General features: G+C 42.3%; 1 protein-coding gene across 1 annotated transcript; it reads left to right on the forward strand.

The window, feature by feature from the left end:
• The first annotated feature begins 562 nt into the window (after positions 1–562).
• On the forward strand, positions 563–13,384 carry LOC139000306 (zinc finger protein 431-like). The gene is made up of 5 exons (XM_070402545.1): positions 563–595; positions 1,160–1,303; positions 1,462–1,588; positions 9,664–9,731; positions 10,270–13,384. Exons 1-5 carry the CDS (start codon positions 563–565, stop codon positions 11,734–11,736), a joined length of 1,839 nt encoding a protein of 612 aa, XP_070258646.1. The 3' UTR covers positions 11,737–13,384.
• Positions 13,385–13,678: the final 294 nt, after the last annotated feature.

A 13,678-nucleotide genomic window follows, 5' to 3' on the forward strand; every position in this document is an offset into this window, starting at 1 on the left:
GTTCACAAAGAGCTGGTCCTGTAATAAATATATACAAAAGTAGCCACGCGGGTACATGAGAAAGAAACTTGCCCTCGAAATCATGTCCCTTGAAGGCGCTTGAGGGGCCTGAGTATACTTGGTGTGATCGTGGGCTATTTGCCCCTAAATGCAGTCCTGTAGTCAGCTGAGGAAATCGGGGATCCTGGCCATGGAGCGGAGAAACTACATTACCCAGAAGGCTACGCATTGAATGTCATCAGGCTGAGCCAATGGAGGGTCAGAAAAGGCATTTGCGTTTGGCCGCTTCTTTAGGGCGGGACCGGTAGTCCTCTTGACGAGATTTTCATTCTTAGGTTTTTGTCTGAGGCAGTGAGGTTTTCCAAGTCCACAGCCCCGTGGAGGAGGCCGGAGAGTGGTGCTCCCCGCCTCTCAGCCAATTGTGGGAGCCGCCAGTGGTGCTCACAGCTCCGACTTGGGATTGAAGCTCAGAGTCACCGCCCGAACCCACGCCAGGGCCGGGACAGGGACCGCCATTCCCGCAGCGGCTTCTACTCCCGCCCGGCTCAGCCCACAGAGGGCAATGGCGGCGCCCCCGCCGAGGAGACGGGCTGAGGTGAGTTCAGTCCCCCAGGCCCTCACCGCCTCCTCACACAGACACCACAGCCTGGGGAGGGCGCCTGTCCCGTCCTGCAGCTCAGTCCCGCGTGGAGGACCGTGAGGAAGGTGGAGGGGAGAGAGGAGTGTTGTGGCTTCTGAGGACACAGCAGGTGCAGGGCAGAGGGGACGGGGGTGACTTGCATCTGAAGATCCCTGAGGATGTGGCTGTGAGTATTGACAGAAAGATCAGAGGCTGCAGGGAGGACGGCACAGACTCATTCGGGGCTTTCCCGGCTGTGGGTCCGTCAGGGGCCTGGGGTGGTCCTGGATCCGGCTGGACTACAAGCTCTCTACACGCCATATGCCAGGTTCATGGGTGAGTCCAGCGAGATCCAGTGGCATTGGAGCAGGAAGGGGGCAGAGCTGAGGGAGTGAACCTGGGGTTTGAACATGGGAAGGGGATAAACATTACCCAGTGGTGAGCACATCTGGAGGAATTGTGAGCTGATGGTCCCTGGGACCTGCTGTGGGGACTTAAAGGTGAAGCATAAACCGACGCTTGGCTTTGTCTTGGAGGCAGGATCTAGGAGACTGCAGTGGTGTTGCCTGGCAGGAAGGCTGGGGCCCTGCAGGCATCGCCCAGACCTTAAATGGCATTGCCCTCTACCCTCCCCTCCCCCAATGCTTCCCACCCAACCCAGCTGCTCTGCTGAGGGCCATCACAGTGAGTAATGGGACTGTGATGAGAGAGCAGCCTGCACTGGCATTAGGGCCTCTTGTCCTTACTAACCTGGAGGAGGTTGAGGGGGGAAGGTGTGTAAGGAGTACGATGACAGGTTCTTACAGAGACAGCTCCGGTTTCAATTGTCTCCATTCTGACAGGTTGGTGTGACCTTTGAGGACATTGTCCTGTATTTCTCCAGGGAGGAATGGAGCCTCCTTGATGAGGGTCAGAGACAGCTGTACCTGAATGTGATGCTGGAGAACTTTGAACTTCTATCCTCGCTGGGTAAGACCCTCACTCTCACCAGTGACCTGGACTTGGCTTTGCAGTTTTTCAGAGCCCATCCCCCAGGTGTGCTCTGTCCTCCCAGGGAGACTGTGGTACTGATGGATTTTCCAGTTTCCTGGGTAGTTGCTGTCCTTGGGAGGGTTGGTCTGGTTCCCCTGCTCCCTTCTATTCCTGAAGTCCCAATACTCCCTTCTGCACTAAATTCACAGGGAAGGACTTGTGGTTGATAGTGTGGTTGGAAGCCTGAGGGATTCCACCTTGATCAGTGAGGAAAGCAGTTACTACATTCCTGTTCGTCGTTTGGACATTGTTTTTGAAGAATTGTTTATATATCCTTATCCTGGTTAATAACTATTTTTTGCTTAAACATTCTTTTGACTACCTCGTATATTTTATATATTAATTGCTTATGACATACAGGAACACATATTTTTGCATGTGCTTAATTGTGCTTTGCAGATGCAGATATTGCTCCCCCACACCCACTTTTCTACAAAGTCCATGTTTTTAGGCAACCCTGCATTCAGCAGGTCTAGTGCCACCATGTTTCTAGCAAGCTCAGATCCTTGTTACTAGTGCTTAGCTATAAAGTATTATTCATGAAGTTATATAGCATTCGCTTTTGAGACAGAGTCATTGCATTGTTATTAGCCTGCAGTATAATATTTACATACTTTTATTAATCGCTGGAACTCCAACTATTTGTGTGAATTTCTCTCTTCATCCCAATATTTGCTTTATTGTGCTGATCAGAATGCTATACACAATCTCTCCAAGCAATTTTTTCATATTATTTGCGAGTATTTTCATCCATTTTCTAGGTTGCCTTTCCTTTCATTTTGTTTATTGCTTTTGTGCTGTGAAGAAGGTTTTTTTTCTTTATTTCTTGCAATCTGGACTGTTTGTTTTTTTAGTTTTTTAAAAATATGTTTTATTGGTTTTTTACAGGGAGAAAGGGAGTGGGATAGAGAGTTAGAAACATCCATGAGAGAGAAACATTGATCAGTTGCCACCTACCTGCGCACCCCCTACTGGGGATGTGCCTGCAACCAAGGTATATGCTTTTGACTGGATTCTAACCTGGAACCCTTCACTCCACAGGCCGATGCTCTATGCACTGAGCCAAACCCGTTAGGGCTGTTTTTTCTGTTTTGCCTGGTGGTTGGTGTCACACCCAGAAACTCCTGTCCAAAACAAATCTCCAGAATTTTTTCTCTAGGTTGTGCTGAGTTTTAAGTTTCAGCACAGACGTTCAATTTTGTCACACATGTTGAGTTAAATTTTATCAGCGGCGTCCAGGATCTTTCTTTTTACATGTGAATATGGATTTTTAGCAGCACCATTCATTGAAGAAACTGTCTTTCCTTCCTTCTGTGTCTTGTAGCTTTGACAAAGATTACTTGAAAGTATGAGCCTGGGTTTATTTCTGTGTTTTCTGTTCTGTTCTGTTGATCTACCAGGTATGTGTTTGTGTTGGTCCTTCAACGCACCATTTGCTTGCATTCTCTTTGTAATAAATTGAAGTCAGAAAGTGTGATACCACCAGCTCTGTTTTTGTACAAGATTTCTTTTGCTGTTCGAGTTTTTTAATTTCATACATTTCAACATACTCTTTTCATTTCTTTGTAAAATACCATAGGAATTATCCTCGGGATTGCATTTAATCTGTAGATTGCATTGTGTACTATAGATATTTTCAACATACTTCTTTTTAAAAATTCTTTATTGTTTAAAGTATTACATATTTTATTACATATGTCTCCTCTTTCCCTCACTGACCACAAATGAGTGAGATCATGTGATATTTATCTTTCTCCGGCTGGCTTATTTAGCTTAGATTAATGCTCTCCATGTCCATCCATGCTGTTGGAAATGGTCAGAGGTGTTTCTCTTTTACAGCAGCGTAGTATTCCATGGTGTAGGTGTAACACAGTTTTTTAATGCACTCATCTGCTGATGGTCACTTAGGTTGTTTCCAAAATATTAGCTATCATAAATCGTGCTGCTATGAACATAGGGGTGCATATGTCCCTTCTGATTGGTGTTTCTGATTTCTTGGGACATTTTCCTAGAAGTGGGATTACTGGGTCAAACGGGAGCTCCATTTTTAATTTTTTGAGGAAACTCCATACTATTTTTTACAGTGGCTGCACCAGTCTGCATTCCCACCAGCCGTACAGGAGGGTTCCTTTTTCTCCACATCCTCGCCAGCACTTGTCCTTTGTTGACTTGTTGAGGATAGCCATTCTGATATGTGTGAGATGGTATCTCATTGTTGTTTTGATTTGCATCTCTCAGATGATTAGTGACTTTGAGCATGTTTTCATATGTCTCTTGGCCTTCCGTATGTCCTCTTTCACAAAGTGTCTATTTTAGTCCTTTGCCTATGTTTTGGTTGGATTGTTTATCTTTTTGTTAAGAGGTCTGATTTCCCTGTAAATTTTGGAGAGTAAACCCTTATCAGATTTAACATTGGCAAATATGTTCTCCCATGCAGTGGGCTTTCTTGTTGTTTTGTTGATGGTTTCTTTGGCTGTGCAGAAGCTTTTACATTGATGTAAATGCCATTTGTTTATTTTTTCCTTAGTTTGCATTGCCCTATATGCTGTATCGGTAAAGACATTGCTAGGACATATGTCTGATATTTTGCTGCCTGTGGATTCTTTTAAGATTTGTATGGTTTCCCATCTTACGTTTAAGTCCTTTATCCATTTTGAGTTTATTTTTGCGTATGGTATAAGTTGGTGGTCTAGTTTTATCTTTTGTTGTTGTTTTTTTTTTTTTCTTTGCATGTTTCCGTGCAATTTTCCCAACACGATTTATTGAAGAGATTATCTTGATTCCATTGTATGCTGTTTCCTTTTTTGTCAAATATTGAGCATAATGGCTTAGGTCGATTTCTGGGTTCTCTGTTCTGTTGAATTGTTCTATATTTCTGTTGTTGCGCTAGTACCAGGCATTTTTGTAATATAGCTTGGTATGTGGTATTGTGATCCCTCCAACTTTGTTCTTCTTTCTCAAGATTGGTGCACTTTTCGTGTTTTTTTAAATTATTATTCCATATGAATTTCTGGAGAGTTTGTTCTAGGTCTATGAAATATGTCCTTGGTATCTTAATGGGAATTGAATTGAATCTATAGATTGCTTTGGGTAGTGTGGACATTTTATTGATGTTGATTCTGCCACTTGTGAACATGTTATATTCTTCCATTTGTTTACGTCTTCTTCTATCTCTTTTTTCAACTTTCTGTAGCTTTTGGAGTACAGGTCAGTTACCTCCTTAGTTAAGTTTATTCCTAGGTCTCCTAATTTTTTTTTTTTTTGCAATGGTAGATAGGATTGTGGTTTTTTGTTGTTGTTATTTGTTTGTTTCTCTTCCTGTGAGTTCATTATTGGTGTATAAAAAAGCCATAGATTTCTGGGTGTAAATTTTGCATCCTGCTACATTGCTGAATGCATTTATTATATTTAGTAGTTTTTTGATGGAGCCTTTACGGTTTTCTTTGTACAATGTCATGTCATCTGTGAATAATGACAGTTTTACTTCTTTTCCAATCTGGTTGCCTTTCATTTCTTCTTGTCTGATCAGTATGGCTAGCACTTCCTGTACTATGTCGAACAGGAGTGGTGAAAGTGGACATCCCTGTCTTGTTCCTGTTCTTAGGGAAAATGGTTTTACTGTTTTCCCACTGAGTATGATGTTGGCTATCGGTTTGTCATATAAGGCTTTTATTATGTTGAGGTATGACCCCTGTGCTCCCACTTTGCTGAGAGTTTTTATCAAGAAAGGTGCTGGATTTTGTCAAATGCTTTTTCTGCATCAATTGCTATGACTATGTGATTTTTGTCTCTTAATTTGTTTATGTGATGTATCATGTTTATTGATTTGTGGATATTGTACCATCCTTGCATCCCCAGAATAAATCCCACATGGTCATGGTGTATGATCTTTCTAATATAATGCTGGAATTGATCTGCCAGAATTTTACTGAGGATTTTAGCATCTATCGGGGCCATTGCGACTACAGTGGGAGAGCTATGTGTAGGAGACACCCCTTTGGAACAGGCATGGCTTCAGTGGAGCTTTGGTGCTCAGTGAGTCTGCCCCTTGAATGTGTCGCTTATGGATATGAAGTGTTGTAAGCAGGTATGGTATGACACTGACCACTGGATATACTGGCTCTTGGGTCTCCAGGGAGGTGTAAAGTCAGCCACTGCCTGGGGCCACCCAACCGGATCTACAGAGAGATCTGCAGATTCTCCTCTTTGTATAGGGTTTGGAAGTGCCCCCATGAGGCCCAGCTGTGAAGCAAGGAAGGCTAGTGCTGGTACCATGTCTTAGTCCTTTTATTGACAGGTTTGTGGTTCCCTGACCCAACTGCAACTTGTTTGACAGGTTTTAGCCTGAGTAAGGACAGGCCATGCATATACAAAAGCTGCTGCACAGAGCCTGGGTGGGGTTGTATATTGGATGGGATGAGGTGTCAGGGAATTACTGGGGTGGAGCAAACAGAAATGGCTGCCAGTCAGCCCTATGACTGGGGTGGTTTCAGCATACGAACAATGATCCCTGAGAGCACCTCCATCTGGGAGAAAGCCGCCCTTGAGTTCCTGCCCTGATTCCATTCAATCCAGTTTCTCCTCATATGTGTCTGGGACTCCACCGAGCCGAGCCTGGCACTGGATATCCCAAGAAGTGGTAGCTTAAAATTTCAGTTGGTGGTGCTGGTATTATAAGAGGAGCAGCTGGGTATCCTCTAACCTCTGTGTCACTGAGCCCCAATCTGCACTGGTTCTTACAGCCTGTAGTTCTTGCTGCCAATAGGGACTTCTTTCCCCAGCTCTGGGACCCTGAGATGGGCGTCTGGTGTGGGACTTGGACCTCTTGTTCCTCTAGGTGACTTCTGCAGAGACAGTCTCCCTCCCAATTAAAAAATTGGCCCTCATGGATACAGGAGCAGCACTTTCCATGCCTCTGCACCTCCTACCAGTCTCAGTGAGCTTTCTACTTTACTTCTCTAGTCATAAGACTTACATTCAGCCAGCTTTCTAGCAGTTCTGGCTGATGGTTGTTTTGTATTTTACTTGTAATTTTGATGTGGTTGTGGGAGGCAGCGAGTATAGCCTTTTGCCTTTACTGCCATCTGGGATCTCTTCTCCTGTAACTTTTCTGAATTCAATTCTTTATTCTACTTTTATGTTCACCTGAGTAGTGAGAATATTTTTTTCCATTGATTTTTTTTTTCCCAGAGAGAGAAAGGGTGAGGCAGAGAGAGAGAGAGAGAGAGAGAGAGAGAGAGAGAGAGAAACATCAGTTGGTTGCCTCCCACATGTAAACTTGAAACCCACATACGTGCCCCTTACTGGGAAACGGACCCATGACCTTACAATGTACAGGCAGGTACTCTCAGTGGTGATTGACACAGGCCTGAGCTATTTATTTATTCTTTAATTAATTAATTTTTACATATATTTTATGATTTCATTGAGGAAGAGGAGTGAGAGATAGAAACATGAATAATGAGAGAAAGTCATTGACCAGCTGCTTCCAGCACACCCCCCATTGGAGATCTGGCCGGCAATCTGTGCATGTCCCCTGACAAGGAATGGAATTGTGATCTCCTAGGTCATGGGTTGATGCTTAATCACTGAGGCACACTGGGCAGCCTTTATTTTTTGATTTTAGAGACAGGAAGGGAGACAGAGAAAGAGAGGGAAACATTGATCTGCTGTTCTCCCTGTCTTAGCGTTTATTGGCTGTCCTCTACATGTGCCCTGATGGGGTATCAAACCCACAACCACGATGCAGGGGACCACACACTCAATAGGAGAGCTACCTGGTCAGGGCTCTGAATTTGTTTATTAATTTCAGAAGCTCATATGGTAAGTTTACAAATTTCTTTGTGGAGCGTCATGTCGTCTCCTAACATCAACATCTCTTATAATGCTTTGTGGTTCATAGTATCAGGTGTAATGTCTTACCTTTCATTTCTATTTTCATTTCTTTGAGGCTTCTTTTATGTTTGTTTGTTTGGTTGGTTGGTTGGTTTTGTTATTTTATTTAGGCTGGCTCAGGGTTTGCCAATTTCTTTTATTTTTTAGAAAAGTACCTGTTAGGTATTCTTTTATTTTTTCTTGTCTCACTTTTATTAATGCTTGTTCAAATATTTATTGTTTCTTTCCTTTAAATCTTTGGGTTTACTTTCTTGTTTCGTCTAGATTTCAGAGATGGCAGGTTCGGTTTTTTTCGATCTTTTTTCATAATGGAGGCATTTACTCTATAAAATTTCTTCTTAGAATTACATTTTCTGAATTTTATACATAATTTTTGATAGATTGTGTTTTTATTTGCTTTGTGTCTAGACTTTTTTGAGTTCTGTTTTGTGTTTGGCTACATTGATATTCTTATTTATGTATTATTGGTTTCAGATAGGGAGGAGGAGAGATGGGGAGAGAGAGAAAAGGAGAGAAGGAGAAACATAATTGTGAGGGAGAAACATCAATCGGCTGCCTTCTGCACACAAGCTAACTGGAAATGGAACCCGCATACTGATGTCTGCCGTGACTGGGATTGAATCCTTGACCCTTTGGTACACAGGACGATGCTCCAACCAACTGAGCCATACTGGCCAAGGCATTCTGTGGTTTTTAAACACAAAAATTTCCAGTATTTTTTAAAAAACAGGCCACTATAGACAAGGATAGCGGAAGTACAGTGGCTGCTGGAGGTAACACTGACCCTCGTTTTTTTTTTGTTTGTTTTTTTAAAAATATATTTTATTGATTTTTTACAGAGAGGAAGGGAGAGAGATAGAGAGTTAGAAACATCGATGAGAGAGAAACATCGATCAGCTGCCTCCTGCATATCTCCCACTGGGGATGTGCCCGCAACCCAGGTACATGCCCTTGTCCGGAATCGAACCCAGGACCTTTCAGTCCACGGGCCACCGAGCCAAACCGTTTTCGGCGTCGTTTTTGACTCTAGGTATCTTCAAATATGTTTATTCACCCAGCCTTTTCCAGTCATTCTTTCTGTACAGTTCTTCATTATTTGTGTCTGTAATACTGTTTGCCTTCATGGTACTCTTATTCCCATTTCCTATGGGGTTTTTGTTCATGGATAGGTGTCTACTTACACTGGGATGGGGGAAGATGCTTATATCTCTGATCCTGCCATCTTGCTGATGTCAGTCACATAGGTCTTTTGTCTGTAATTTCATTGGTCCTTGGTTGTTCTACCACGGTATTGACCATCCATTTTTTCCGGGTTTTTTTTTGTGAAGATTTGCATCATTTATCCCATGCAATGGCTCCAATGGGATTGAAGGGAAAGAATCATTTCGGCATCACAGAAGAAACACGACTTTATGAATGACACAATGGACCCCCAGGCGGTCTTGCCTTGGGGAAGGGTCTTTGGGGAGGAATTCACAGCTGGCCTTTGTTGCATTCATAGCTAGAAACCCAGTGTTTGGTTACAGTTGCCTGTTCCTCACCCAGTTATGCTTGTTTGTGTTTCTTGTTGATACTTTGCCAATTCCTCAGTTCTATTAGTGATCATTTCTACTCAGACTCCCAGCTCAAGGAAAACCTTAACTTCTGTAATTTGCACCTCTGCCTATTTCACAGGTCTCCCTTTACTGCACTCCAACTTTGGTCCATGCCTGCTGCACCTTGGAGAGCACTCGTATTATTATATAGACGTTGAACTTCATGTGCTCTAATACAATTAATTTTTGTGGCTTTGAGCAGCTTTAAATTTTTACACAGACTCACGTGGCCAGGATAGAAGGTCCTAAAGGAAGCCGTTTGTGCAGAAACAATGAATAGAGCCATCCTCTCTTCTTTGTATCCCATCCTGTGCTTCTGTCCCTCTCCTGGTGAGATTTTCATCATCGACTGACTTTTGGGGCCACGTTATGTATTAACAACCACTGCCTGGAGTTTACTTCACTTGTCTTGAAAATCTTTCTATGACATCAGGCCAAGTCATGACAGATAAACATTTGTGGTAAAGATATTCTGTTTTTACAAGATCAACACGTATTTCACCAGCTTTTCCTTTTGTTCAGGTTGCTACTGTGGAGCAGAGAATGTGGAGGCACCGACTGGGAAGAACATTTCTGTAGGGGTGTTACAGGTAAGGAATCACAAGTTAGCCTTGTCTTCTCAGAGGAGCCACCCCTGTGAGAGTTGTGGGCTAGTCTTTGGAAACATTTGCCACGTGATGGAGGGTCAGGGAACCCAACACGCACAGATACTGTTGAGGTGTGGGGCGTGTGCAAAATGGTTTTATTTCAGTCCGAAATTTCACCAGCAGCATGTGAGAGAGAAGACTTTCATTAGAGGGGTGGACAGGATTTCACTTGCAAACAGCTGCAATTTCAATGTGTCCCAGAGTAGTTTCACTTGCAGAGGGGTTGGGCAGGTGTCCTTAGCGAATCAGGACATCTCCTCCTAAATGCTACTCAGACCAGGGACAGTGCTAAATGCTATTTCAACGTGTGGGATGACGTTTCAAAGGCAAAGAAATTATTACACCAGAAAAGTATGTAAGAAAGACATTAGTTGCCCTCACGTTTATTCAGGAAAAGGATGTCCATGTTGGAAGTCAATGTTTTGTGTGCTCTGGATGTGGAAAATATTTTGCCAAATTTTCTTGCTTTCATTATCAACAGAGAGGTCACATTGAAGAAAGGCCTTATCAATGCAGTGAATATGGGAAATCTTTTAGCAGTAGTAACTGCCTAGATGACCACCAAGCTTTGTACACTGGAGAAAGGCCTTATGAGAGCAGTGAATGTGGAAAAGCTTTTACCAGAAGCAGTGTCATCCATGATGATCAGGGAGTTCACACAGAAGAAAGGCCTTATGAGTACAGTGAGTGTGGGAAACCTTTTACCAGTGGCAGTAACCTTCATTGTCATCAGAGAGTTCACACTGGAGAAAGGCCTTATAAATGTAGTGAGTGTGGGAAAGCTTACTGCAGTCGCACTAAACTTTGTTGTCATCAGAGAGTGCACACTGGAGAAAGGCCTTATCATTTCAGTGACGGTGGGAAATCCTTTACCACTAAGACCCACTTTCCTAGTCATCAGAGAGTGCATACAGGAGAAAATCGTTATAAATGCAGTGAATGTGGAAAGTCTTTTACAAGGAGCACTGGTCTCCAATATCATCAGAGAGTTCACACAGGAGAAAAGCCTTATCAGTGCAATGAATGTGGGAAAACTTTTACAGGTCCCAGTGGTCTCCAATATCATCAGAGAGTTCACACTGGAGAGAAGCCTTATCAGTGCAGTGAATGTGGGAAATCATTTATCACTAAGACCCACCTTCATAGACATCAGAGAGTTCATACAGGAGAAAAGGCTTATAAATGCAGTGACTGTGGGAAATCTTTTACCACATTCACTGACCTTTGTCATCATCAGAGAATTCATCTTGGAGAAAAGCCTTATAAATGTACTGAATGTGGAAAAGCTTACACCAGTAGCACTAAACTTTGTCGTCATCAGAGAGTGCACAATGGAGACAGGCTTTATCACTGCAGTGAATGTGAGAAATCTTTTATCACTACCACTAAACTTGGTCATCATCAGAGAGTTCACACTGGAGAAAAGCCTTATAAATGCAGAGAATGTGAGAAATCTTTTACCACTAACACCAACCTTCGTAGTCATCAGAGAGTTCATACAGGAGAAAAGCCTTATCAATGCAGTGAATGTGGAAAATCTTTTACCTGGAACAGTGATCTTCGTCGTCATCAGATAGTTCATACAGGAGAAAATCCTTATAAATGCAGTGAATGTGGAAAGTCTTTTACAAATAGCACCCGTCTCAAATATCATCAGAGAGTTCACACTGGAGAAAAGCCTTATAAATGCAGTGAATGTGGGAAATGTTTTACCTGTAGTACTAACCTTCATACTCATCAGAGAGTGCACACTGCAGAGAAGCCTTATAAATGCAGTGAATGTGGGAAATCTTTTACCTGGAGCACCAACCTTCGAACTCATCAGAGAGTTCACACTGGAAAACAGCCTTATCAATGCAGTGAATGTGGGAAATCTTTTACAAGTAGCAATGGTCTTCAAAATCATCAGAGAGCTCACAGTGGAGAAAGCTGTTATGAGTGCAATTAATGTGAGATATCTCTCAGTCTAATTTGTAAATAATTCTACATAACAAAGTCCGATATGATAAGCTTCTTAGATGTGTAGGAAATGTAGTTTCTTAATAAGGATTTATCAATTGTATAAGAAAATAAATGAAGTCTCATTAGTCTGAATTACATCTCATACATTTAATCGCCTACATTATGTAACGTCTCCGCAACTTTTTCTGCTATTTTGTTTGTTTGTTTTTATGTTGGAAGTATATGTATCTATGTTGCACTTTCTAACATACACAGATGTCCTGCCAGATCTACGTCACTGCATATTTCTGTTGCTGAAGCTATTTCCCCGGATTCACTTGTAAGGACCCTATGGTGGGCCACAATCACCATCCTCATGTGCCCAGGGAAGCTAACTCTGTCGTCTAATTTGTTGAAGAAAATTAGGAATACCTGGCCCTTGTTTCCCTGTTATGAGTCACCACATAGGACCGATTACTTTTGGCACCAGTAAACACAATGTTGCAGAAGAAATGCCATTTTGAGGGACACATTTTCCCTATATGCTAATGTTGAGTTTTTTTATCACGTGCCTAAGTCATCAATGGGAGAACTGCCAGTCTCAGATCTCTTTCTTTGCAAAGTAATGGTTCTTTCCTAGGACTTCTTTAATGTGTTCTATTGATCCTGTGGGTTAGTTTACAAAAAGATCTGGGCTCTCTAAGCACGATGAGGTGAAACACTTATATGGGGTCTCAAACATTTTTGTCCTGCGGGGGAGACTATGGTGCAGAAATTAGCTCAGCAGTTTGCCAAATTTACACTGCTGCCCATAATTTCCTAGGAAATACTGTGGACTCTAGTTCTCATGTGAAGCTGGATGCTTTGAGACACAGAGATCACACCAAAGAGGGAGTAGCTGTGGCCACCTCAAGTATGTCTGGGAGCAGTGTGAATTTTTTTTCTTGTTTTCAAGGGATGCTAAGACATCTGAAGGGATTCTTTTGCCCAGGTGTTGCAGAGGGCCATGTGCCCTAATGCCTTCAATTGCATGGGTGATGGGCACTTGTTGGAGGACCATCGCAGTGAGGGGGACCCCTTCACTGCAGAATCACTGACCTAATTCTTGTTGGACCAGACTGCAGCCCATTAGAAGGAATGGTCTTCATCTAAACCTGTACTCAGAAATTGTTTTTGAGGAAAAGACTACAGGAGCCGTGTGTACACAGATCTGAGGGATTCCAGGCTTGTTTATCTTCATGGAGCAGTCATTGTCCTTTATTAGATGTTCCCATCAGAGCCATTGGTCCTCTGGCGGCAAAACTAAGAGGATACCAAAAGGGTGTCCTTAGGCCAGAGATGTGGCTTTTGTGACCCAGTCAACATTCCAATGGGTTTGGGTGAAAGTTCTTCATTGTTTCTTACATTTTCTGTCACTGAGATGAGACTTGCCCATAGGGCAGAAAAATGGGCATTGAATATGGAATTAAAAAATTCATTGTTCCAAAGTAGGTGATCGTACATTTCTTTTCTCTTGAACCATTATTTAACAGCTGTAATGAGTAAATTACATGTATTAAGTATACTGTTTCATAAATCTTTACATGTACATGAAACTGAAACCATCATTATAATACTGACCATATTTGTCACTGTGTAATTGCTTCATGACCTCGTTTTATCGTTCCCTTTTTTTCACAGCTTTCCTCGTAACCATGGATTTACATTCCATTTTAATAGAGAAGTTTGCTTTTTCAAAGTATTTTCTGGTTTAATTGATATTTCATAAATTCTTGGAGATTTATTAAAGATATATTAGTAGCTCTTCTGTTTTTTTATTTTTGATAAATGTTCTTTTTGTTGTTGTTAATCCTCACCAGGGGATATTTTTCCATTAATTTTTTTTTTTTGGAGAATTGAAGAGAGAGGGAAAGACAGAGAGAAACATCGATATGAGGTAAACACATTGA

The sequence above is a fragment of the Myotis yumanensis genome, unplaced genomic scaffold, assembly GCF_028538775.1.
Source record: "Myotis yumanensis isolate MYYU_CA2020_CCGP unplaced genomic scaffold, mMyoYum1.0.hap1 SCAF_23, whole genome shotgun sequence".
Taxonomy (NCBI): Eukaryota; Metazoa; Chordata; class Mammalia; order Chiroptera; family Vespertilionidae; genus Myotis; species Myotis yumanensis.